We start from the raw sequence: 25,941 nt of genomic DNA, 5'->3' as shown, positions 1-25,941 counted from the left end.
TGCAAAAACACAATATGAGAATCACTGTAGCGTTTGTACTGAGCAATTCCTGGAATGCAATGTTCAACCTTTCAAGAGGCTTTCCATCCGTCTCTTCCACTTGTTAAAACAATGTAAGGCATTTGTCGTAGATCCCAAACATAACAAATAGAACATTCTCAAAGTCAAATCAGCTCTCTGTACCATCTGCGTAATTTCCATTTTATTCTTTCTTCTTCACCCTCTAGTTGAGATTCCCTCTCATGTTTCATTTATGCGCATTTCGTTACGGATAACGAGGGGGAAAAAAGAATATTGGGTTGGCGTTTCTTTCTTCTTAAACTGTCTTATGAAATGCAATGAAATGATACAAGCAAAACCAAATATTTTTTCACAAATATTATAATAATATAATGTTGCCGTACCGAGTCTTAATCTGCTTGGAAAAAAAAAGGACACAGTGGTGCAACGAATTACGAGTGAATTCTTGCTAAGCCAAACGTTCTGACTGTTATTGGGGAAAAGTCGGAAACTGCAGAGAGATTGATGAATTGCACTGAAAATAATGGCAAGTTCGGAATTAAAAAAAAAAAGTTTTTTGTCGTCTGCTGTGTGCACAGTTTTCAATGTGATCCCGATGTCAGGTATGCAAGTGTGTTACAGTATATTCTGTTTTTAAACATGGTGACATCACACCTATGAACCTTCAACACCTCCCTCACCCCATAGTACCTAAAAACACACATGTTCCCCATTATCTGTTAGGTAATATTCGAACGTTGCAACAGCTGGTGAAGTCACTGACAAACTCTGCACGTATTCCCACATGCATCATCAACGTCCGCTTTCACCATTTGTTCAACAATACTGAAGATACTGAAGAAACTAACATGCCGATTGGAGCCAGGGTCCTTCTTGAGTGACCCCTAATGTGTATGACATAACAGCTGTGGTCCAATTAACTTGGTTGACCACACCGCGTATGGATCCAAGAAGCTGTAACGGCTCGTGTATTGTGGACGGGCCACAGAAACTGAGAGCGGATGCAATAATGCTGCGTCTTTTTTCCAAGACTAACTTCATGTACTATCACTACTTTGCATTACACACGCCGGTATAGCACGACTACTGCAGGCGATATTTCTCTGATGAACATTGTCACACATCTTGTTTTTTTTGGGGGGGTTGAAACATTTGGTCCAACTGCAAAACTAATGACATTCCCGCTGTTGCAATCAAACAAAAGGGCTGCTTCTTCCCAGCAGCTACAGGATATTGTGGGATGACACAGCAGTCAAAAGGCAGGTTTGTTTCTCTGCAGCTACAAAGATGAGGGATAAAGTGAGCCAAATGGTAAAGCAGCGAGGTTATGGATACTTTTGTGTTTTTCAAGGGACACTAATCAAATTGACCAGTTTATTGACCAATAAACAAACAAACAAACCAGAAAGTGCAGCGTATAGAAATGGCTTTACTTGCAATGGAGGAGCCGATTTTACCAATACGAGCATTACCAAGTTGCCCATGAGCAAGACACAGAATCCCCAACACCTTCATGACACTCAAAAATGTCCTCAACTGTGCTTCTGTGTGTGTATGAGTAGTAAGGAAACCATCAACAAGAAGTACAGTCCTTAGTGTTTTGCTTGTGTCTAGAATGTGTTTGAAAAGTGTGGGTGGAAACTATTGTGCCACTTTTCTTGGTAGACTACATCTCAGTTGCAATTGCTTGGAAATGGTGTAGCATGAAGAGTTTGAACATCTCTTGTCAGGGTGTGTAAGTGTGTGTGCGTGTGCGTGTGCGTGTGTTCATTTTGTTCAAATCAAAGTCTCGACATTTTTTACCAACGTAACCTGCTCTGCTTGTCGGCATCAATGTGACAGCTTGACGCACTCAAAGTTTGGATGCTGGAACTTATAATGAGCCTATTAACACGCATGCTGTGGACGGAGCAAACGTCACAATGTATTTGTTTTATCTACAATCTGTATTTCAGTATTTCCTCTTTCCACACTAATCCTGGACAGGAAATTAAAAAAGGTTGGGGAAAGTGCTTCGTTTTATTAAGCTAAGCAAACCGTTTATATTTACTGTGGCTATATAAAGACAATACTCCACAGTTGAAATGCCAGAGTTTGCGATGAAAATAAATAAGATTGTTTGAATTGTGAATACGAGCCCATCACATAATTTGTTCGGTACTACCCTGTGGATGTAGCCACTAATACGTGTACGTCTATGTAATCTGCGATGTTGCCACGTCGCACGGCTGTGATTGCAAAAAAGTGCCCGATGCTCGGCCACTCGTCAAATCTGTGGCAGAACCCCACACGCCTTGGTTGTCTTGATCCCGGCCCAATTGATTGATGCCTGTTGGAAAGGAGAAGCAACGGCGCAAACTATGAGCTCACCTAATTTATTTGTCAAGTATGTAAACTGAACTTTGAACTCGTTTGCAGGAAATGAATTTTCCCAACACAGTCATACACATTGAAACATGCAACCACCCCCACTGGAGACTGGTCACCAAGTCATGCCCATGTAGCCAAGTCCACGGGTGTCAAAGTCAAGGCCCGGGGGCCAGATCTGGCCCGCCACGACATTTTATGTGGCCCTCAAAAGCAAATCATGGGTGTCAACTTCCATGATCCTTCCTAAAATCTGTACCGAAATGTCAAGTTGTCACGTGGAATAAATAACATTGACATTTTGCAATAATTTTGTTGGCCTCATTTGAAGAACAATTGCGCAACAACAAATAACTAGTTGACCTGAGTGGTTTCAAAACTCGTAATCTGTCAATTTACCGTGTCCAAGTTTTAATACACTGAGAAACATTTATTCGCTTTCGCTGTCATAACGGCCCTTTGCGGGAAGAGGTCGCTCCAAAGTGGCCCACGAATTAAATGAGTTCAACACCTTTGGCCTAGTCCTGAATCAAGGATCTCCTGTGGCCCTTTATAACGTGACCTAATTGAGTTCAAGCTTCAGCTCATCTTTGACCTCCATGTGTCTGTTCCTTTGCTCAGAGTCCAGTTGTGTAACTTCCCCATAGCTCGGCTAAACAACAAACAACCACACTCTCATGTTACCAGCCTGCAATCCAGGTTCCCACCAAAGACCAGTTAATTTGGCCACTCTAAATTGAACCTCATGACTAAAGCATCAAAGCAGCTGTGTTTGGGTTGTGGGCGAATACGAGAGGACACTAGCTAACTGACTTTGTGATGCAACAGTTGTACATAGAAAGGTGAGTCGATGTGTGGTAAAGCGTGGCGAAAGCAGAGCAGGTGCTGGCATGTTTGTGTCGTTTGTGATGTAATCAGTTCTATTCTGAACGAGTCACATGGAGAGAGCAATGTTGAATATCAACATTCGTTATGATTTGCGGTTGACGTTAAGTACATACAGTACATTGCTCAGACCCGCTGCTTTTGTTTTTTTGTTTTTATTTGATTGGAAATGTTGGGGCGGCGCGGTGGTCGACGGGTTAGCACGTCTGCTTCACATTGCAGAGGTGCAGGGTTCGATTCCGATCCCGACCTTCCTGTGGGGAGTTTGGATGTTGTCCACTTGTTTGCGTGGGGTTTCTCAGAATACTCGGGGTTTCCTCCCACTTTCCGAAAACATGCGTGTCAGGTTAATGGAACACTCTGATTTGCCCTTAGGTGTGATTGTGAGTATGAGTGGTTGTCTCTGTGCGCCCTGCGATAGGCTGGCCACCATTTCAGGGTGTACCCCGCCTACTGCCCGAATAGGCATATTGCCATATATGCCCCGATAGGCTCCAGCATGCCCGCGACTCTCGTGAGAATAAACAGATTAGAAAATGGATGATGAATGGATAAAAATGATGGTTATGTACATCGATTATTTTTTTTTAAACTCCTGCCAAACCATGCCTCTGTATGGTTTTTCATTGGTTGCTATTTATTCGACTTCACACCGATCTGACGAGTGTATCGAAATCGTTCGATATTTTGTATTTTATACCAAATCACTGATCGCCTGGAATGTCATAATTTCAATGACGAATTATCAATGACGTTGTCAAACGGATCCGTGAAATAAGACATTGCAGCAAACTCAACCTTGTTCACTCCTTGATCATTCTGTGCTGCCATAGTTTGTATGTGAGCCCGAAAGCTAATCTATTTTTAGCCCCGTCATGTGTTGCGAAGCCTTTGTGCTGTCAGGTGAAAGTTTTCCCTCCACGGCCATGACTATCCAGTCACAAAGTAATACCATCTGTATTTATTTTATTTTATTTGGAGAGTGGGGGTAAGGTGAGGGGGCTAGTCAAAAGTCCCCAAAACATTTTTTCTGTCAAAAAAAGAACAAGCTACATTAATGAACATTTTCAATGAATTTCCACTCTGGCGGTGGTTGAGTGTAACCCTAACCCCCCAACCCCAACCTTAACTTCTCCATGAACATGTGAGCAAACGCGCGGCTTCCAAATCCCACAGTCTTTGTATTTATTTTTTTTTATAAACATTCCACAACAAAATCAAGCAAGACTAATGCATAAAAGTTTCAATTATCTTTATTAAAAATATAATAATAATAATATCCATTTCAGAGAAATGATATAACAGCATTTACTTTGAGGAAGCCTGGATCACACAATTGAGTTAAACAGCGTGTTGACCACAAAGTTTGTTGGGAACGTCGAAGCAGATAAAGCTTGCATGCAAGGCAATATTTGAGACAGAGGTACCGTTCATGTAATTCATACACAAAAACAGGATTACTATTCTTACATAAGTGGCTCCAAGGGAGACTTATTTTCAAACGAAAGCATGCAATGGACAGGTTAAGACGTGTTTTAAGTTAACTTGAGCAGTTGTCAAATTTGACAAGGCGGGCGGCAGTTTTATATGGTTTCAAATGGTTGACAGTTTGCACATGGCTCTCAATGTCGATATAAAAGGTAGTAAAATAAAGTAAAATATCCCTCTTCTCACAGCGCGGACCTGCATTAGTTATATGGTGTGGAATTGGCCACTCTTTTTAATTTGTAATTTATACTTTGTTCAATTCAAACTTAGCTGAGAAAATCTGTGCGTGTTCATCTCCACATGGGGTCACATTCCACTTAAGCAGCAGATGACTCCAGATGTCTACTTCACATGTTACTTTGCTTCTTATGTAAGAAGCACAAGATTTGGGTGTGGAGAGGCTACAATTCATCTCAAAGGCAAATGAAAAACTTTATTAGATTTATCAGCCTCTATAAATGAACTCACAAGACATTGTCTTGAGCATTTGTTTGTGTAATTTAGTGGGTCTTATAATCCACTTTTCCCAAAACAATGAAATAACGTAAATAGTAGCGTACGTTACTACTTTATTTGACCCCTTTTATCGTTTGTCTTTTTGAGGTTAGTAGGGTCCCGTCTGGCTATTATTAGGCGTTCCAAGACTCGTGGCGTTGCACCGAGGGTGGTATTTATAGCAAGCCATGCGGGGTGGCTTGACAATCAACCACTCGATGCACAGCCAGTAAATACTTGGATAAACACACGTTCGGCAGAGAAGAGTACGTAAACAGTGTGATCAGCTGCTTCGAATGGTTGCAGAAATGGCTCGAGCATAGCTTCTTCTTTTTTCCTCGTTTGCCCTCATTGGCTCCGCACTTGGGCCCGCCCACCTCACGCTGTCATTGGCTTCCTGTTTCTCGGGCTTGCCTTCTTCATGTACTCATTGGCTCCCCATCTCATTGTCCCATCTGCTTCTTACCCATTGGCTGTCCTCGTTCTGCCCGCCCACAGCACGTGCCTTGCAATTTTGGCTGCTGTGACTGGAATGAAGTGAACCCTGTCACTGGTCCCACTACTGTACAAACCGGTCGTGTGCCACATTTGAGTGGGGGAAAATGTTGAAGAAACAGAACGATAACGAATCAAGACTTGTGCAATACTGTGTAGTAGTATTGTGTGCTAATCCCGGGTGTCCCTTTTGTGAGACGTGAAACAAACTTCGCATCTACTTCAGCTGGCATTCTTTTTTTTTTTGTTACGGAATACCACTCTATTGTTTAGGGAAGTGGTTCGGAGCGTGTCTTTTTGCCATGGCGGAGCAGACGCGTGGGGGAGTACAGTAAAAGTTTTTGCCTCTTCCGGAGAGCACCTGACATCTGTCCGCTTCATCCTGCCCGGGCTCCACTAAACTGCCGAAATGACCCTCGGCACGGTGTCCGGCTCTGACAACTCGTCGGCGGTCAGCTTCTGCTCTTGTTGCGGGGCCAAAATGGTGCCTTACTTCACTGACGACGCGGTGGTTTCAAATAATGGAATCAACCAACTGTAAGTGGTTTCTTCTATAGCGAATTGGGAATCACGTTTCTTCCTTATTGCCCTTTATTATTTTGTATTGTGTTGCATTGTATTTTTATGTGCTAGTTAAACAACCGATTTTAGTGTGTGTGTGTATGTGTTCATATATTTGGGTAGGATATTTCATATTTGGAAATTGTGACATTCGTAAAAGTTTTGCAATATACTCTGCATGTACTCAGTGTACTTCCTGTCGACGTAGCAGCCAGGGTCTTACTCATCATCATCGTCATGATCATCATCACTGCTGTTTGACCTTATTGAGACATAGAAGTTGTCTGTGCAGAGCATGTGTCTTACTGGGCCATACATGAGGCATTGTTTGCTTGATGTTGGACAACCTGAGAAGAGAGAGTGGGGAATTGGCCGATGGTGTAATGCAGTGTGTTTTAGTTGGAGAGAAATAGTACCAGTGTTATTTTTTTTTAACTTAATACAACCACGAATACTCAGGTAGAAACTGAGGGAATAGTATTGTGGTATTCCAAAGATCCCCCCTCCCCCCGCCTGGATGAAATAGGTCGGTTTTGTCACATTACTTGTTACTTTAAAAAAAAAAATGCCCACAGCTTTAACATCTGTTTTAGTCTGTTTTAGCGTTTGTTTTTGACTTCATTTTAATAAAAAAAATATAACAAGACATGCAGTCTTCGTTAGACCATATACAGGGGTGCATAAGTGGTGTGCAGGTGCATATACGTGCTGAAAATATTCTTGCACTCTCCAGATTTGATTGGGTCAACGTGCATTTACGTACCAAACATTTTCAATGTGACGGCAGTCAGGCCACCCTCCATTCAAAGTCAAGTCAGTTTCCATAATTATTTCCTTGGGCTAACTAAAAATAAAAAGCCTATTAATTGATTGATGTCTGTGTCCAGTATTACCTGTTAGTAGAGCTCGGACTCACCCAAAATCTATGTTGGCTATTAATTTATCGGTTAACCGGTGAGTCTCGATTCAATGGGTTTTGAATGGTTTCCAAATGTAACTTTGGCCAAAAGAAAACGCGTCATACTTCAAAAAATGACAAATCTAGTTTGATCATAATGGCACTGCTAAATGAGGTGTACATATTGTGATATTGCACTTTGTCTACACCTCATGTTATCCAGAGCACTTAATCAAGCCTCATATTTACTTTTTCAAAAACATGTTGGAGTGTACATCAGTGCTGTAACGCAGCCACTTCAACAAACAGAAAACGTTTCCTTTTTAGTTGAAAATAACTCACTTAAACCTCCAAGATCCTAATAAAGGGACTGATAAAGGATATCTTATCTTATCTTTCTACACTGGCCAATGGCAGAGCGCAGGGTGTTCTTTACGACTAGTTTTTGGACCACCTGCTTACTAAATGCATATGTCAAGGGACAGGTTAAAAGCTTATTGTAAAGTCTAAACTCATGTGGACTAGATATTTGTGATCATGCAAAGAGAAAAATCAACTGAGGGTTGAAAAGGCTCGAATACTTGATTCATGAGTGACTTAATCCACTTTTCCAGGAAATCAATTCATGCGTCTCCCCTGTCTGTGTTTTGTTGAGTGTTTCGTAACATTCTTGTTCAGTCAGCAGTTGGCAGAGCTCTCCATGAGAAATTGCCTTCTGTCATGGGTTTGGGGAAGTCAAGGGCAGCTCGAGTTTTGATTGCAGTGTTTTTGCCTGTGAAGGAAGCTCTTTGAATCTTTTTGATTAAAGGCGCACTCTCATCAAAATCAAAGTTTTTTTCCCACGGTTTACCAAATTGAGACTGTGACCTTTTCAAAGTGTATGCAGTTTGTGGATTGGTTGCAAATGTTCGATTAAAGGCAATAGGCTCTGATTTGAATTTGGTGTTGTTGTGATGTAGGATTTTGGCTCATTATTCCAAGACATGCCCATTTCGGGGATGCTATATTCCCACTCATGAACAAGGACTGACGGCGTTTTTGCATCAGCTGCCAATCTCAGAGGAGTTCAGGAATAAACAAAATTAAATTAAACAGTAGTTCTTAATGATAACTTGATTATTAAAATGGTAGTCAACTAATCTAATGAACGAGTAGCCATTGATACAATTTGAGACTAGAGGATGTGGGGGGCGGAGGGGGGTTAGTGTGTCTGTGTGCGTGTTCTTAATATGATATGTTTCTGTGCTAGTGTACACTGAACAAAAAAAATATTTAAATAATAAAATTAAAACGCGGGTCAATTTTTATTCTACGATGGCGCGTGACCTGCATCACGGGAAGTTGTGAGTGGTCATCAGTATGCAGTTGCAGCTTGTGATCAGAGCTGTTGCAATATCTCTTTTTTTTTTTAAATGTTCTCATTCAAAGTTTGTTACATCTGCGATTCACCGATGACTGTTTTGACAAAGCATAGCCTCGTTACCAAATGTTATTAAGGATGCATAACAGATTGAGCCTCCAATGAAAGGTTTTCACACGAGTGTTGCGCTACTCCATTTGGAACTTCACCGTCCTCCAGCACATTTTTCCACAGTGACCCCTTTAAGCAGCAAGGCTTAACATGCACCTATGGCCCTGGTCTTTCCCACGGGGTGCATGCAAGTTTCAAGCCTTATGAGCCTGCCCTGCACTGAGCACAGCCCTAAATTTATCCCAACTCACAGTGACTAATATGGGCACAGGCTGGTTGGGTGGGTGGGGGGTGGCGGGGTCACTTATCTGCCTGCCATGTAGAGTGGTCCTTACATAGTGATGATTGTGTCTCTGACTGATTGACATGCCGCCCTGCCCCTATTCTTCAATGGCTGGAAAAAAAAATCCAATGGAGGCTCTTCCTAACTTATCCAGTATCTTAAATAGCCTTTTCACCTACCATGTCAAGTGCGCTTTATTTACTGTATATAATAATAATTTACAACAGAATTTATCATAAGGTACTTAAAATGAAGCAGGCCGAGAACTGCCCTATCACAAAACAAAGAAAACAAACCCTGCATGAACTATGCCATTTGGCACCTGAGGCAAGGAAACGGTTCAGTATTTAGTTCATCCATTACTCATTTTCCAACTTTTACTTCCACATAGCATTAGCCCCCACTAGACACCTGTAATGCAGTTTGAGGACCCTGTGTAAAGTTCTCATAGCCTTCGATTCCACAATGTTCCTAATTTGCACATGCAGGCGACCCATTTGAACCTCTGCAGCGTGTTGTGTCATCGCGAACCCACAAAAGCGTATGTACAGTAAGTGACTGACACGAACTGAATGCCATCTATCAATAGCTGACACTTTTAAAGGACTCGTCTGTTTTTAGCTTTCGTCCTTTAGCATACAACCCCACAACCTCTCCACTTCTCAAGCTAAGTTTCCATTCTCTTTGCAGGGTTTAAAAGTGGGTGATTGTGCACAACAGGCACAGCCTTCCGTTTACCACTCGCAGTGAAGGATGATGACAGTGTACCGTAGCAAAGCTTTGCATTGCTGTGGAATTGAATGTAGTGACCAAACTGGAAGACGTGCGGAATGCGCAAAAGAGGATATGATGCAGGGGGGAGTGAGAGGAAACAGCTGGATCAAGGGTCGGCTAAGTTGCGGGAAATGAGCACTGCACATGGCTGCCGTTTTGTGTTTTTCTTTCTCGTCCTTGTCCGTCCATCGCAATTGCATGCTATACATCCGTGGTCTCAGCAAAACTCAGGAAGGAAGATTGAATGGCTGGAGGAACGAAGAGATTAAGTTACTGAGGAATAAGCGGGATGCTGGGCTGCCTAAAAACTCGTTTTACACAAGTGGAAGCGTTTGAAACAGACACTCGTGAACCCTTTGAACTCTGGTTCAGTGAGTGTAAAGTAGAATCAATAAATCATTGCTGATAATCCAACCCTTTAAGACCTACGAAGAGTTTTGACTTTTCATTTTGACATTGTGAGTTTGGGTGTTTCAGCAGGTTTCAAGTGTCAGTTCCTCATCTTACATTCAAACCCCAGTGGCGATGAAACCACCCGTATTTCCGGTCACTAGAACAGGTTTACCAAGTCTCTCGATATTCTCTCTCTGGTTCCTTTTTTTCTTCCTACTGTACTGGTCGTGAGTCACACAATCAGGTTCTCAAATAATCTGATGACATCAAAACTCTGTACAGTATGCTTTGCCCCATCATATAGTACGATATCAAACAAATGCTTGGAAGTTAAGATAAGAAAACCTTGATCTGTCTCACAATGGAGAAATTCCCAATTTATAGCAGCAAAATAATGAAAAGGAGACATAAAAGGACAAAAAGTATTTAAATAAATATAAATGATCATGATTGATGCGGTGCAAACAACAGGGGCATGCGTACCACTCTGTTACGCCCCCTTTCCTTTTAACAACACTACGCAACCCCATGCCATCACATATTCTAGCTTTTCAACTTTATGCTGACAACAGTCCAGTTGGTCATCCTTTCCTCTTTGGGCCAGAGGAAACAACATCCAGCATGACCAAAAACAATTTGAAATGTGGACTCGTCAGACCACAGTACGCTTTTTCCACTTTTGGTAAAGTTCTTTGTGAGTTTTTGATGCTGTGAGGGATCGGCATTCAATGTCGTTTTTCCAGCATTGCTGCTTGCGTGAAAATATTTTGTGATTGACAAAATACATCTCTCTGAATCTTTTGATGATATCATAGAACGTCAGTGATGACATCACAATTTTCCTTGCAATTAAAGAAACATTGTTCTGAAACGATTGGACTTTTTGCTCACGCAGTTGTTGACAAAGTAGTCTACCTCAAGTCATCCTTTCATGTGAACAAATGAGCCCTTCAGGGACGCTCCTTTTTCTATCCCTTCATGACACTCCACCTTTTCAACCTGATCTTAGCGTTCCTCAACTTTCCCAGTCTTTTAAAAAAAAAAAATTATGCCCCTGTCCCAGCTTTTTTGAGACGTGTTGCAGGCATCGAATTCAAAATAAGATAATATTTAATCTTGACCGCGTTATGTTAAAAATAATGGAATATCTTTTGACTTTGGGTCCCATCTGGATGGTGATTATGACTGACGGCAGTCTCTGTGAGTTGTAGTTGTTGGCCCTTCTGCAAAGCTGTACGTGCGTTCATTTCCTTCGGGTGTGCAAATTGCTCATACATGTTAGCTCAAGTGGTTGTTATTCAAGTGTCGTTATTGGCTTATGAATCTTTAAGGTGAGTGGGCAAGGTGGTGCCTCTTAACAAAAAAAGAGAGCTGTTCCTGACACTTCCCTGCTCCGCATAGTACATAGTCCGTCTTTTGTCTCCCAAAACACTGTTCTCACTTTTATAACGTACAGTATCGCCCTCAAAGCAGTGACCTCGGTCATGCTTAATACGATTAAGTGTTCAAAAGGGGAACAGAAGATCGACTTTGGTCCAGAGATTTGGGTGCTGGCCAATGTTTATCCCTATCAAACATTGCGGAGGAGGGGGGCCTGGCTTCATCTTGCCTCTCAGACCCTCTGCCCCCTCCCAGTCCCGCTATCCCTCTTTGCTCACAGCTGCTACAGTGAATGCGTTCAGTGTGTGTAATCCAGCTGTGTGGAGGAGCAGAGAACATTGTGTTCCGAGTTCACATTTTAGCTTGTTTTTGTTCTGATTTGGGGTGAATCCTGCCAAGCCAGCATTAATCAAGAGCTGTGACAATGACATAATTGTTGTGACCACACCACTCAGACATGTGACAATAAACTCACAATGACATCAATTCATTAAACAATTGATATCTTAGCTCTTTTTTTTAGCAGTCTCATCTTAGTTACCAGCAAGTATTAAAATGGCTGACAACATAGTTTGCTATTTAAATGGAGAAATTGTGTGTATGTGCGTGTCCGTCAAGGTCAAGGTCATCTTTATTGTCAAATATGCATACAAACATGCTGTGCATTAAAGACACAGCTGAGAAGATAGCAGCTGCACTGTATAAAAGGCATAATATGCAATCTGAACAGTATAAACAATATAGACGATATAAACAATGGCACTTGTGGCTATTGTGGTAAAGTGAGCTAGTGCAATACGCAATGTCCATGTGTCCGTCCATCCATTCATCCATCCAGTGCTTGAAGTATATGAACACTTTTTACCTTCTCTTACAGTATCAGCGAGAGCTTCCTGACTGTAAAAGGAGCAGCCCTTTTCCTCCCGAGAGGAAATAGTCCCACGCCAAGCTCTGGACCTCACATCAGCCAGCGCTGGAACAAGCACACAGGTTAAACATATACCGTACATAAACAGCATTAACAATGACCTCCTTCTCATGAGCTCTCATAGCCCTGTTTAGAACCTTACTGTTAATTCCTGGAGGCTATTTGCTGCTGGATGATGAAAATCCATGTGCTAGATGGCATAAAAAAATTAATGAATAAATGAAATTTAATTGTTGTAGGATGTGGCGAAACTGTAAATTAAAACGTTTCTTAAAATGGCACCATGTTTTTTAACAAAGAAGGCTCACTGCAGTATTTCGAGATGGACAAAATGAAGACAGTGTAGCCGAAACTTGCCCAAGGCGAAATGACACAGTATTATGGTTCTAATGTTTACGTTCAACTGTCAAGAATGCCCAGATAAACCAAGTCTAAATGCATCTGGTTTTTGCCAGGAGATCTCCAGAAACATCTTCAGACTATGTTCACTGTGCTGCGGCCGGAAGACACAATCCGACTGGTGAGTAAAAGTGAGACACACTGACATACTTTGCTGCCGCACGAGACACTGGAGTAGAACTCTAGTTCTGTGATCTGAAGCATGTAGCATGAATTCAAGTATAAAATGTGTTCAATTCTACATAAACCTACCACGAGTGATTGGTACAGACTTGTGCAATTGCCCACTGAGGGTTTCAGCAAACAATAAAATGAAATAAATTCAAACCAATTTTCCACAAGTCTATTTATTATCTTGATCAGTCCACATGTGTGTGTGTGTTATTTGTATAAATTATTGACCGATCTAAAGTGTTGGCAATGACTTTCGCTCTTCGGCGATATTTGAGAAAATGTTTTTGAGTCTCCTGAAAAGTGATGATTTTGGAGGTAAGAAGATTCCACCCATATGTTTGCATTCATACCTATACAGTTTAAAGACATAAACACATATTCAAATACTGTATATAATTTAGGGTGACTGTGATCAAATAGCTAATGTTCGGAATGAATAAGGTTTGGATTGAAGTGATCAAAACAATTTTGTAACCAATCGCATCATATGAGGGGGGGGGATGCACAGTTTAGCTACTATGTTAGTACCGATTGTAAGCATCATTGCGCTTCACTTCTCATTTTAGGATAGACGCACAGCTTGTGTTAAACGGGGCAAGAATATGACCAAAGTGTTATTCAGATACATAAAGAAGTATGATTCATTTTTTTAAAAATGTCTTTTTCCATTCCGGATCTGTCAAGGCTGTGCGTCTGGAGAGTTCCTACGCTCAGGTAACCCGCTACATGGTGGTGGTCTCCACCAATGGTAGGCAGGACACAGAGGAATGCATCGTTCTTGGAATGGACTTCTATTCCTCTGACAGGTTAGCACAAAAATCGCGATAGATGATTCCCGCCCTTTTGAAATGAGCAGTGAAAAAGCATGGCCCATCCAAATAGTCCTTTTCTTGCATTTGTTTTGTTTTTTGGGGATCAAAATTCCAATGAAAACAGAAGTTACCGTATTTTCCTGTCTATAAGGCCCATCTAAAAGTATTCCACTTTCTCAAATGTCAAAGGTGTGCCTTATAATCCGGTGCGCCTTATATATCGATCAGTATTCTGATTTCTTGGCCATAGTATTTTAAATTTAGCATTACTCCGTTGAGTGGATGCATAACCCAAACTCAGCCGCTATTGTAGCTTCTATTCTATGCGTTTTATAATGCGGTGCACCTTATATATGAAAACAGTTTTAAAATAGGAGATTCATTGAAGGTATGCCTTAGACTTCAAAGTGCCTTATATTGCGGAAAATACGATACTCTTCTAATACGTGGAACCGGTTTCTCTGATATTTGACATTCTGAATATCCCTGCCAGCTGCTGTACCGTGGGCCTGGTTTTGCCTCTTTGGAGTGACACTCTGATCCACTTGGATGGCGATGGGTACGTCCCGATTTACACCTTGAGCTGGGAGTTGTCCGTATTTCTGAAACCGTGCCTCTTTTCCCTCTGCAGAGGTTTCAGCGTGTCCACTGTGAATCGAGTTCATGTTTTCAAGCCAGTCTCAGTCCAGGCAATGTGGTAAGCATCATTTTAGTGTTTGCTCTGAATACGTGTTTATGGCTACAAGGATTTTCATGCGAATGTAAGAAAGTAGTGAGAGCTTTCTGTCTGTGGTTTCATGCTTTCGTTCCTTGTTTTGTTGTCGGTTCAGAAATGTGTGCTGTCACCTCTGTACACTTTCCACACACTACTCTGCAGTCTGTCCCGCTCATTCAACACATCTCCCTGGTTAAGAGGCCACATAATGACCTTTTGAAGAAGCTCCATATTGATTGGGAAGCTTTGTTTTTGTTTCCCCCATCAGGTCGGCTCTTCAGTCACTCCACAAAGCGTGCGATGTTGCCCGCTGCCACAATTACTACCCGGGCAGTCTGTTCCTGACATGGGTCAGCTATTATCAAAGCAGGATCTCCTCCAACCAGTTCTGCATCAACGAATGGAACGCCATGCAGGATGTTGAGTCACATCGTGCCAATTCACCTGTTCTCTTCACCGATCTGTGAGTAGAAGAGGAACTTATGTTCATTACATTTTCCACTATTTAAAATGATCAGCCTTTTTTCCACCGGGCTGTTCACGCATGCATATTATTCAGCACTGAGTGTTCACAAACTAAATTTACTACAGTTAGAAAACAATGAAGCGGAAACATCTCTCTTACGTGTATGTTTACTGAAAACCACTTCCAGGTAGGGTATGTCCTCAGTCAGACATCACGTCTCAGAGAATTGCTCAACTACTTCTCACATTCAGGTTCGTTGCTCAATTTTCCACAGAGCACTGAGCAAGAGCGTCCACGTGCTTGCTATGAACCTTCGGGTAACGCAAAGGCGTCATAGACGAAGACCAAATAAACAGGCACGTGGGCTAAACTATCGACACTTAAACTCGTTGGTAAACACGATGACAAAGTTGTCAACAGTCCCATAAGGTTTTATGGCTCAAAGAAAGTCCCTTCCCTTCTGCCTAGTCATGTAGTCATGTGCATCCCGTTACGTATTTGGATCGTGTGTGTGTTTTCTCACTGAGATTCTGGAGTGTCCAGAATAACTGAGCCATTCGCTGTCTTGATTTACATTCGGAAAAGTAGAGTCCAGACACAGATCAGTAGAGCAACACTGGAGAGACAGAAGCAGGTGGCAGGCAAGTACTTGTCCACGTTCAACGGCAGCGGACGATTTAAATAGATCTCTTCTGTTCGGACACAACGTAGCTGCCCCCCCAACCCCCAATTAAAAAAACACACACACACACACAGGTACTGGCTGCCCTTCTGGGAACATGAACACGTCGCTCTTTCCCAGCAAGGGTTGTTTGTGTTCGATTGGACTTCATAAGGCGGCCACCCATGTTTTATGACCACTAAGCACGCACACTCAAACACAAACGCACACATCAATCTGGTATCTAACCACAAACTCCCCAGTGAAATTCTGCTGTTTTCATGTCTAAAGTGAAGTCAACCGAGGCAGAGAATGGGTTGTCTTTTATCATCACCAGTAATCGTGTTGTCATACGTACTGAAAGTAAATGAATTTTCGGGAGGCGGGAGCGGGTGTCTGTATTCAAGTGCCCTCAGGCTGTCTGTGGTTGTGCCAGGCAGAGCTTCTGAAGGGTTCATTCAAGACGGTATGCGGTGTCTTTGTTGGCAAAGGAGAATAGCCATTCTCAAGCCGGAAAAATTATTCCGCAGCGCTCAAGAACATGTCTTGCACTAAAATAAACAAGCCTACTGACTTAGAATTTTATAGCACACCCTCAGCTTGACCCAATTCTTTGAAGAAGGTAAATTGGCCACTTGAAATCATCAGTGCAATGGCGAAATGTCTCTCTCTCCCCCCCCATCAACAATGTCTAAAACGGCACCAGACAATATTGCAGGAGTCTTCTACCAGGAAACGTTGTCATGTTTCACGTTCACATTTTCTCTTCCCACTCCACTTTCGGAGAATTGGACAAAGCGCTCATTCTTTTGTGGAAATAAGCCATCTCATTGGCACTCAAACAATTCGGTGAACGGACGCCATGACGCTTCTTTTTTTATCCTTGTGTATGTTGAAGAGATTGTGTGATTTAATTATTTAAATACATGTGCGTTTATTTTATTTTATTTTTTTCACAGGCCCACAGAAAGGGAGTGCACGGAGAGACTTATCAAGATGCGCCTCAGAGAGATCATGATGCAGAAGGACTTGGAGAATGTTACCAGCAAAGAGGTGAGAAGCGAGAGATCACATGTCCCGTATTTGCAGGTGCAGCACACCGAATTTTCCTCTCCTAGTATAGTTCAGTTCAACTCACCACAGTGAGGTTTTGAGCAGTTATCCCCGACTACACTACGGACGCAATGTAGAATGTGTTTACACAGTGCTTAAGTATGTATATTTGCGGGAATATTTTTGCCGTAGGTCATAGCATGCCGTCGAAAATGCTGATTTCGAACAGGAACTCAAGATTTTCTCACACATTTGGTCAAGTGTACTCCTTTATTTTGACCGCTTGGCATGCCGCATTTTATTTGACTAGATCCGCACAGAGCTGGAGATGCACATGGTCTGCAATCTGAGGGAGTTTAAGGAGTTCATAGACAATGAGATGATTGTGATCCTTGGACAAATGGACAGCCCCACAGAGATCTTTGAACATGTTTACCTGGTAAGACCCCCCCCCAAAAGCCTTTTTTGTTATTCTTTTACCATGACTGGCTGCCTTGCATCATCTTCTAGTTAATGATTAATAAGACTTGGCTCACTTCGAGGTCATCACAGCTACTGTGTCAAACAAGAGCTTGCACAACATCTGATAGCTTAATATTGACAAGAGCCGTGCTGTCTCCAGGGCTCCGAGTGGAACGCTTCCAACCTGGAGGAGCTGCAAAACAGCGGGTAAGACATCTGGCCCCACAGTCACTCGGAGTACACACAAGCTTGGAATTTTACCCCCCCCCCCCCAAAAAAAACCCCATCAGTTCTGTAAATATATTTCTTTTTTTATCTAAATTTTACATAAATTCTTTGCAGTCTTCATCCCACAGCATTAATTTGTTGGAAGGATGCAAATAATAGATTTATATATATTAAGCCGTGTTGGGCCAGCATGAGCCAAGTTGCATTGGCCTTGCCAGAACTGTCTCTGGCCCTGATTTTAAACAATACATCACACATTTTATAATTATACATTCCGGCCTACCTGTGCATGAACTAGTGAGGCGTATAGTCTCAGTGGCGGTCTCAGTGGCCAAAATCGGTACATATAAAAAAAATGTGATTCAATGCCATATCTTGATATATATACTGTAAAACAGGAATGATTGAGTTTGATTTTCAGATTCAAATTATTTTTTACATCCTTTTATCCAGGCCCACCTGTGGATGACATTATGACACGTGTAGATGCAGTCTCTAAAAAGAGCAAAGATGATCTTTTATTTGGGGGTTGAAGGGGGGGAGGATAAAACATAAGGTATAAAATATTAGATCTTAAAAAAAAAAAAGCAAAAATGTGTTGAAGTCGTCACATTTATTTCTGAAATTTGTACTTGTGGCCCGGTCGGTAAGGTTCGGGTGGCCCAACACAGTCATGCTGTGGCCCCGGGCTATCGGGCCACTGTTAATGTCGGAACCTGCCCTGCTACACTTTCTAAGTGGTTGCAAAGATTCACGAAAGAAAAAACGAAGCAGGAAGCTGAACGTCACACACGTTCAATGAATAAGAGCAACATTTACATAATTGCGTTCGATTTATCTATCAATCGTTTAGTGGTTGTGTGGCATTTACAAAGCGTTGGACAGAGAATATGAATTGATGATGAGATTTAAAGTTTATCTTCCCATCTCTTGTCTAGCGTCCGTTACATCCTTAACGTGACGAGAGAGATAGACAACTTCTTCCCGGGCATGTTTGAGTACCACAACATCCGGGTGTACGACGAGGAAGCCACCAACCTGCTGGAGTACTGGAACGAAACTTACAAGTTCATTAGCAAAGCCAAGTAAGACATCATGCACACCCAATCACACACGCTTGCGTTTTCCCCAGCTGCCTCCTAAAAATAATGTTGTTCTTTTCTTTCCTAGGAAAGCCGGTGCCAAGTGTCTCGTTCACTGTAAGATGGGCGTGAGCCGCTCGGCATCGACTGTCATCGCCTACGCGATGAAAGAATACGGCTGGTCGCTGGAAGCCGCTTTTGAATACGTGAAGGAGAGACGAGCCGTCACCAAACCGAACCCTTCCTTCATGAAGCAGCTGGAAGAATATCAGGGAATCCTGCTCGCCAGGTGGGATTTTGATGAAAATTCCTCAGAGTAATCTATATCGGTGCTCACATTTATTTACTCTGATTTTTTTTTTTCTGTCCTTTCCCAGCAAACAGAGGCATAATAAACTATGGCGCTCTCACTCAGATAGCGACCTGTCAGATCGGCCAGAATTGTGTAAATCCTCATCTCACTCCCTGGGACGCTCCGACTCCCAGAGCAACAACAATAATTCCTCCCCTGCCTTGCATCACTTTCTGGGTGTGACCATGCTCCAAGCTCTAGTTTCAGAACCTGATGACGCCTGCACATCAACCTCTGACCTCCGCATGCACTGCAACGATGCCTGCGACTTGCCAATTGAGGTGACGGTCGAAACGGCTTGCGACGACACCCTCCCGCCCCCCTCGCCGCAACAGCACGCGGCCGCGCCCATCCCAGAGGAAAAAAAGGCATTGAAGGCGGTCATCTCGGCTCCTGCCATCAGTCCTGAGCTTCCCCCCTTGCTCCACATCCTCCCCCCAACTCCTGAAGTCCAGCGTGCTCACAAGGCTCACACAACGCCGATGGTCAACACAGAGAACAAACCGCTGGAACTGTTTCTACACTACCCCGAGCAAAGCAGCTCTGCGAACCTTTCTCCCATCACGGCGATGTCCTCAGACACCTCAGAACAGTCGCCATCAGATTTGCAGAGTGAGAAACACAGCCCACCCAGCCGGGTTGGCAACATCCCTCTGCTTTCCTCAACCGGACACAGCGACGACAACAACAACCCCAGCGAGTTTCACGACGACGACGACGAAGAAGTGGACGGCCGCAGTGAAGCAGACGGCTCGTCGTCCAACCACAGCTCCGATAGCATCGACTTCTTCAGCGCCAGGGAGAAGTTTCTGGGCTTAGCCCAGGAAGACAAAACGCAGATGCTATCAGAGCAAAGGACCCCCTCCCTGGACGGCGATGACAACCGAGTAACCGAGGAAGACGAGGAGAGTGAACACAGTAGAAGTCAGGTGAAAATTCTTTTTTCTTTTTCCTGTCCCCAAACAGTAATATCGGTTTGGAATTTTATGTGTCTCCATTCAGTAGTATCACCTGTTTTTTTATTTTCATCCATCTCTATACAGTAATATATGGGAGGTTTACAGTTTGAAAAAAAGGGGGGGGGGGTATTTTATTGCATCATCATACCGTAGTGGAGGTTTGAAGAAAAAGAATCAGTTCATTTTCATTCTCTCTATAGCAGTATATGTTGAAAGTAGCTTGGGTGCACATCAAGTTTTTTCGTCCTCATTTCTAGAGCTCCTCATTATGTGAGCCATTCAACCTGCCACCCTAAAAACACATACTGTCAACACATACATTATCGTTTCAACCTTTCTCTGCAATGACATCATCATAATGATTTGAAGGTGCTTTACTGCCATTGGAAACAGATCTTTTTGGAAAATGGACTTGTGTCCTGTCTGTCATTTTCGAAAAACCTATTAAAACTTATTCAGTACCAGCCAATTCTGGACCAAGTCTGAGAAGACGTTTAAAAACGTCTTTGGGAGTGAATGAGTTAAATTAGTTTAGTTGTGTTGTCATTGCATTAAAAACACAATGAAATTGCACATGCCCCACACACCAACCTTCACATAAAAACCACAACAACATTCAATCATCAGCAACCACACAAAATGTAACATAACATTTAAAAGTGCTTCGATGAAAATTTATTAAAGTGCAGTCATCTTTGTGGGCAATCGGCACATTTCAAAAAAGATTCATTTCCCCTCATAAGCAATGTGCTGGTGACCATGATGCATGATGGTGATTCGGAGAGTGAATGGCTTTTTGAAAAAAAAAAAAAAACTGTTGATGATGAATCTGGTGGTGTGCGATCAAATTCATCTGTATCGCCTTCCTGAGGGCAAAAGAGTGAAACGGTGATGACTGAGGTGCGAAGTGTCTGTCCTGATGGTCCCTGGCTCTCGTATAATAACGGCTATTGGCAATGTCATGTAATGGTGGAAGGGAGAGGCCAATGACTTTTTCTGCAATTTTCACAAGTCTCTGTAGTGTGTTTTCTTTTTTTTTTTTTTTTTTTTTTGTCCGCAACAGAGCAGCCTGCATACGATGACGTAATACAGTTTGTTAAAATGCTTTCGACAGTAGAGTTGTAAAAGTCTACCAGGAGACTGTCTGTAATTCCTTGCCTTTTTCTAAAATTTGTTTTTCACAATGCGCAATTTCAAAATCAAAGATGAATGAATGACCTTTTTTTATGTATTCTTTGAGCCACATTTTTCCTCTTATAGTACCAGTAAAGTAACAGCCTTGCTACAGCTAGGAGTAGTGCTTCCACTTTTCAATTAAATTTAAATTAAATTCAATTAAAAGTTTAATTTTTCTTCATGGTCAGCAGAGGCTTCCTCCACTTCTAATCAAAGTTGCCTCGCTCATTTGCTCAGTAAGTCATTATACACCTCTTTGGGAAACTCTGAGTTTTGAGGCTTTTCAATCAGCTAAAAGTGTCCACAATAGACCCAAAAGGTTCAATTTGTTGTCAACAGAATATTATTGATATATTCAAAGAGCTACAAAATTAGACTAAAATCCATACTCCTTTGAAATATCATTAAATGTTTCCTAACACAACTAAAATTGTTTTTAAAAAAAAAAAGGCAGTGTGGTGCACCAGTATCGAGCCCGCAGGGTTAACAACACAACAACTAATGACTTACATGTGTTGACTCGCGCCACGAAGCGCCAGAAAACATGACGTGTTTACTTTTGGATCAAACCTGACGGGACGAGAAGCAAATTTCTTCTCAACAAAGTGGCCTCACCTACCGGCTTGAAATGTACTCAGTGGTTGTGATGTCAACTCACAAGCCAGATGTTTTCTTCTCTCTTTCCCGCAGTCTGAGGTTAGCGATGACAAGCTCAGCCCCAACAGTCCGCACCAGCCTCATCACGACAACGGAATATCAGTCCGCCATATCGTCACTGAGATCGAAGCCATATGTCACCCAACGACTTCCATAACTCCTCCCGCCCCCTCCTCCCCGTCGCCCGTCCCTCCACCCTCGCACGGGCTTCCGCTCGTCCGGTCGGATCCTCTTGAGGGGGCGGAGCCTAAAATCCAGTCGCGGCCGACGTCCCCCTCGCCACCGCCGTGTGACCTGCCCGCCGGCTCCGTGCGGCGGGCCACCGAGCAGCTGGAGCAGAAGTTGAGGCAGGAAATGGAGATGGCGGCGGCGCAGCGCTCCCCGCTGCCTTCGCCGTGCGGCGAACACCCTCCTGTCCAATCCTCCGACCATCCGAGCTGCTCCAAGGGCAAGACCGCCGCCGAGGAATTGAACAGCTCAGAAACAGCCGACCTCCAAAACACCTCTCTCAGCCACATGTTTGGTGCTCCGCTACAATCTCTAAGCCATATAAGATACGATACACAAACAGTCGATTCATGTCTCCATACCTCAGCCCAAACCCAAAGAGACAGCGGGCTCCAAATGAGTCTGGACGGTGTCACAATCCAGGAGTCGAACCCCGATGAGAACTTGGAGTCCCTCAATGTGCGAGGGAGTTGCGATCCTGACTGCGCCGACCAGAAGCGTCTGGCACGCGGCAGCCAGGAGCTGGAGAGGATTCGCCAAACGTTGAGAGAACTGCAGGCGTTCCTCCACGAGGGCGGCGGCCTGGAGGTGCCGGACGCGGGGCCGCCTCACCTCGTGAAAGCGGAGCTCCACGCCGATCCGGATGCGGCCCGGCAGCTCGGACAAGACAGGAAGAGTCTCCCCGAGCCGGCAGGATGGCACCGCGCCAACGAGCTCCAGGCTCGCATCCGCCAAGCGGGCCTGACCCCGCCTTCTCTTATGAAGAGATCGGCCTCCTTGGCTAAACTGGACTGCCTGGAATTGTCAGCGAATGACCTCAGTGACCTTGACCTGAGGCTGCACGGCCGGGCGGCGGCAGGCCACTCCCGCCACTCTTTCCCCACCTCACCATCCCACTTGGATGACACGTGGAAGAAGCAGAAAGTTCTCGCGCGGAACTATAGCCCCCAAAAGACACGTTTGTCCCCCGATGACCTCTCGCTATCCCGCTCCCCTGAGAGGAGCGAGCGGGAAGAGACCGAGGGCGGCGGGGATGGCTCGCTCACGACGTCGTCACGGCAACAGGGTAGGGCTCACTCTTCCAGACGTTTGCGGAAAGTCAGCGAGAGAAAGCAGCGCGCGGCCACCGCCACGCTGCTGTACAACACCATGTGACCTCACTGGAACGCACACGAGCGGACTCGGCACCGTGTGCCAAGGCAATGTGTGACAAGTGTGTTTGCAATGAAATGACTGCGTGTGTGGGAAATCGTTCGTGACATGACTCGGTGGATAGCCATTTGAGCATTTATTCGATATTTTAAGGGCCATGTATTATCGTGCACTCTGTAGAACAACTGGGGCACACTGGTACATACTTGTCATACGTTTTCTTCTGGTGCGCACTGGTTCTTCCAATCGTGCGAATGGACGGATGGATGAAGACAACCTTGAACTGAATATCGATGATTGAATAAAAGCTTCAGTGGCTTTCCCTTGAAGTCCAGATTACCTCACGCAACTGAAACGCCTCCGTGTCATACACTGAAATGCTCTCACACATTGCACTGAAATGCTTATACAGTATACTGACATCCATCTTTTCGTTCTGATTGTGAGAACATTTCAGTTGTTTGTGTGTGTGTGTGTGTTAGAGAGAGGGGTAATTCTGAACTATGTTCCTAAGAGCCCCTCATGTCAACTACTGGATGTTTGAACTGGATTGACAACCTTTCATGCACACAATGAACTACGCACTCCATGTCTGCGTTGCTTTTATTTTTATTTTTATTTTTGTCGTGTGTGTGACTGTGAGTGTGCGTGTGTGCACGCGCGCACGAGTGAGTCAGACCTTCACTGCCATGTATAAACTCCAACAAGAGGGCTTTTCTCAAAACATGCACTTTACTGTTTTGATAATATTCTTTTATTACGACAATGTTTTGCACTGATGTCAAGAGAGGCTCAATAGTCTCTTGTCGGTTTTTTTTCCCACAAATGTCTTTAATTCATGTTTTAATTGAACCTGGGCAAAGCGGAATACGTTCAATACTTGTTTTTTGTTTGTTTGTATTTTTTTAATTCAGTGCTTTAGCAGTTAATAAACACCGTTGGCTTGTTTTGACTAGATTGTGACTTCTCTTGCACGGCACACACACACGCGCGAGCGCGTGTCCCTACATTTACTGCCATCTGCTGGACAATAAATGCACTTAACCGTGGTTGTGGGGATCCAGAATGCAGTTTGCGCGTGCCGCACGTCTCAATGGGCGGCGGGGGTCTGTTAGTGCTGACATTTTACCTATTGCTTCATGCGGCTAATTAAACACCGATGGAGGCCACCAGGGCCTCTCTCAATTATTTAACCAGGAAAGGGTGACATTAAAGTATGTCATAATAAAGTCGATTAAAAAAAAAGACATCACAAGCGCCACTTGGTATTTTGTAATGAGAGCATCGGAATTGAAGTGTGAGGCAGTAGGGAGCAGATGAAAGTGGTTCATTAGATTTTGCTGAGCACATCTACACCAGTAGGATAAACCAGGGGTCCCTAACCGCCGGTCCGCAGGGCATTTGGTACCGGGCCGCACAGAAAGAACTTGCCTTAATTCTGTTATTTTTATTTCGGAATACTAAAGATGTTTTATTTTGAAAAACTACTGGATTCTCCATTACTTGTGTCACGCTTGACTCACGTCAAGCCACGCTACTCCGTCACGTGACCATGACGCTAAAAACAAAACGTTGGAGGTCGCATAACGAGTTTTGCTGGGGGGGTCGTCGGGTTTCTGCAGCAACAGCGACTAAAACAAAATTACGAAGTAGACGAGACACAAACCACACACTTGAGGTGTCATTGTCGCCTATTACCCCGAGATGGAACCGTCTAGTTCCAGAAAATCAAGCTCGGGGCTGTGGTGAGTCGTCATTTTCATTTTCATGCACTTTGAATTTGCGTTGTATCGTATTTTGAAGGCATTAAACATTCCCATAGGGATAAGAGTGTTGCGGCCAGATTAGACGCTCCTTGTGCTTATTATTATATTTCGAAAACACCACAGTTTTCATGCAGCTCATACCATAGTATTTTGTTGTATTAATCCGCTACATCTTAAATGCCGGTCCCTGAAAATATTGTCTGACATAAACCGGTCCGTGGGGCAAAAAAGGTTTGGGGACCCCTGGGCTAAACAAAGTGGATAAAATGAATTTTAATTGACTATTCGTTGTCACGCAAATTGATCTGAAATGTACAGGACTTCTCTCCAAAATAGTGAGGCAGCTGTGAGTACTAATTGGTTCTCTTTTTATTCAAGCAGATTTGTAAAAATTGCTCACACTCTTGCCTGTTGGAGACAAATGTCAGCCACTTGGTCAAGGCTGTTGGATTCTACACACACAAAACACACGCATTGTTCTCTGTGGGACAAACTGCACCATAAAGTTTCAACTGCAGAATATTTTTTTCAATAATTAAGAAAAAAAATGCCACGTATAGAGACATACACTTAATAAATGATGTTCTTTTATTTGATTAGCATACCCATAAAAACATTTGAAGTGATAAAAAAAACTTTAGGAATACTCGTGAATGAATTACCGTAAAAAGGAGCAGGATGAATCTCCTCAAGTTGTGCTGCTATTGGTGAGAAAGTACTTCAAATGTATGCATCTGTATCAAGGCTGTAGGTCTGTCGTTTCCGTTATTATTGACATTGAAAAGCATTTCATTCGCATTTCGGGGATGGGAGGTCGTGGATACATCTGAGATCCAATATAAGAGTTCCATCCAACATTCTGTCTTTACAAAAAAATATAATAATCCAATATCTATTCGCCCATTTCGCTAATTATGGGCGAGAGACACGATACAAGCCATTCAGCAGCTACACACTGAAAAAAATAAAGTCCTTGAATTTTCGGTCGCAAACTTGTACGTGATAAAATTGTGTCAAACTAACGGATATCAAAACGGCATGACTGATCCAAAGTAAAATCAGAATGTTTGATATAACTCCTGTACTGGCTCACGTCAGATTGCAGTACACTGAATGTCATCGGAAAAATCATACCTGTGCTCCTGCGGTTTAGTTTGTGC

General features: G+C 43.3%; 1 protein-coding gene across 1 annotated transcript in view; it reads left to right on the top strand.

Moving 5' to 3' along the window:
* The window catches only part of ssh2a (slingshot protein phosphatase 2a), a 28,704-nt gene extending 4,737 nt beyond the window's left edge, over positions 1 to 23,967 (top strand). Inside the window, exons 3-15 of the mRNA XM_052077879.1 lie at positions 12,389 to 12,501; positions 12,895 to 12,959; positions 13,697 to 13,818; positions 14,318 to 14,383; positions 14,456 to 14,521; positions 14,808 to 15,002; positions 16,626 to 16,719; positions 17,030 to 17,158; positions 17,342 to 17,388; positions 18,348 to 18,494; positions 18,580 to 18,780; positions 18,869 to 19,772; positions 21,669 to 23,967. Coding sequence (XP_051933839.1) covers positions 12,389 to 12,501; positions 12,895 to 12,959; positions 13,697 to 13,818; positions 14,318 to 14,383; positions 14,456 to 14,521; positions 14,808 to 15,002; positions 16,626 to 16,719; positions 17,030 to 17,158; positions 17,342 to 17,388; positions 18,348 to 18,494; positions 18,580 to 18,780; positions 18,869 to 19,772; positions 21,669 to 23,018 — 3,499 coding nt within the window. The 3' untranslated portion in view covers positions 23,019 to 23,967. The remainder of the gene's footprint in view (positions 1 to 12,388; positions 12,502 to 12,894; positions 12,960 to 13,696; positions 13,819 to 14,317; positions 14,384 to 14,455; positions 14,522 to 14,807; positions 15,003 to 16,625; positions 16,720 to 17,029; positions 17,159 to 17,341; positions 17,389 to 18,347; positions 18,495 to 18,579; positions 18,781 to 18,868; positions 19,773 to 21,668) is intronic.
* The last annotated feature ends 1,974 nt before the right edge of the window (positions 23,968 to 25,941 follow it).

The sequence above is a fragment of the Hippocampus zosterae genome, chromosome 10 (genome assembly GCF_025434085.1).
Source record: "Hippocampus zosterae strain Florida chromosome 10, ASM2543408v3, whole genome shotgun sequence".
NCBI lineage: Eukaryota > Metazoa > Chordata > Actinopteri > Syngnathiformes > Syngnathidae > Hippocampus > Hippocampus zosterae.
The sequence above is the reverse complement of the archived record's forward strand: the minus strand, read 5'-3'. Positions and strand labels throughout refer to the sequence as shown.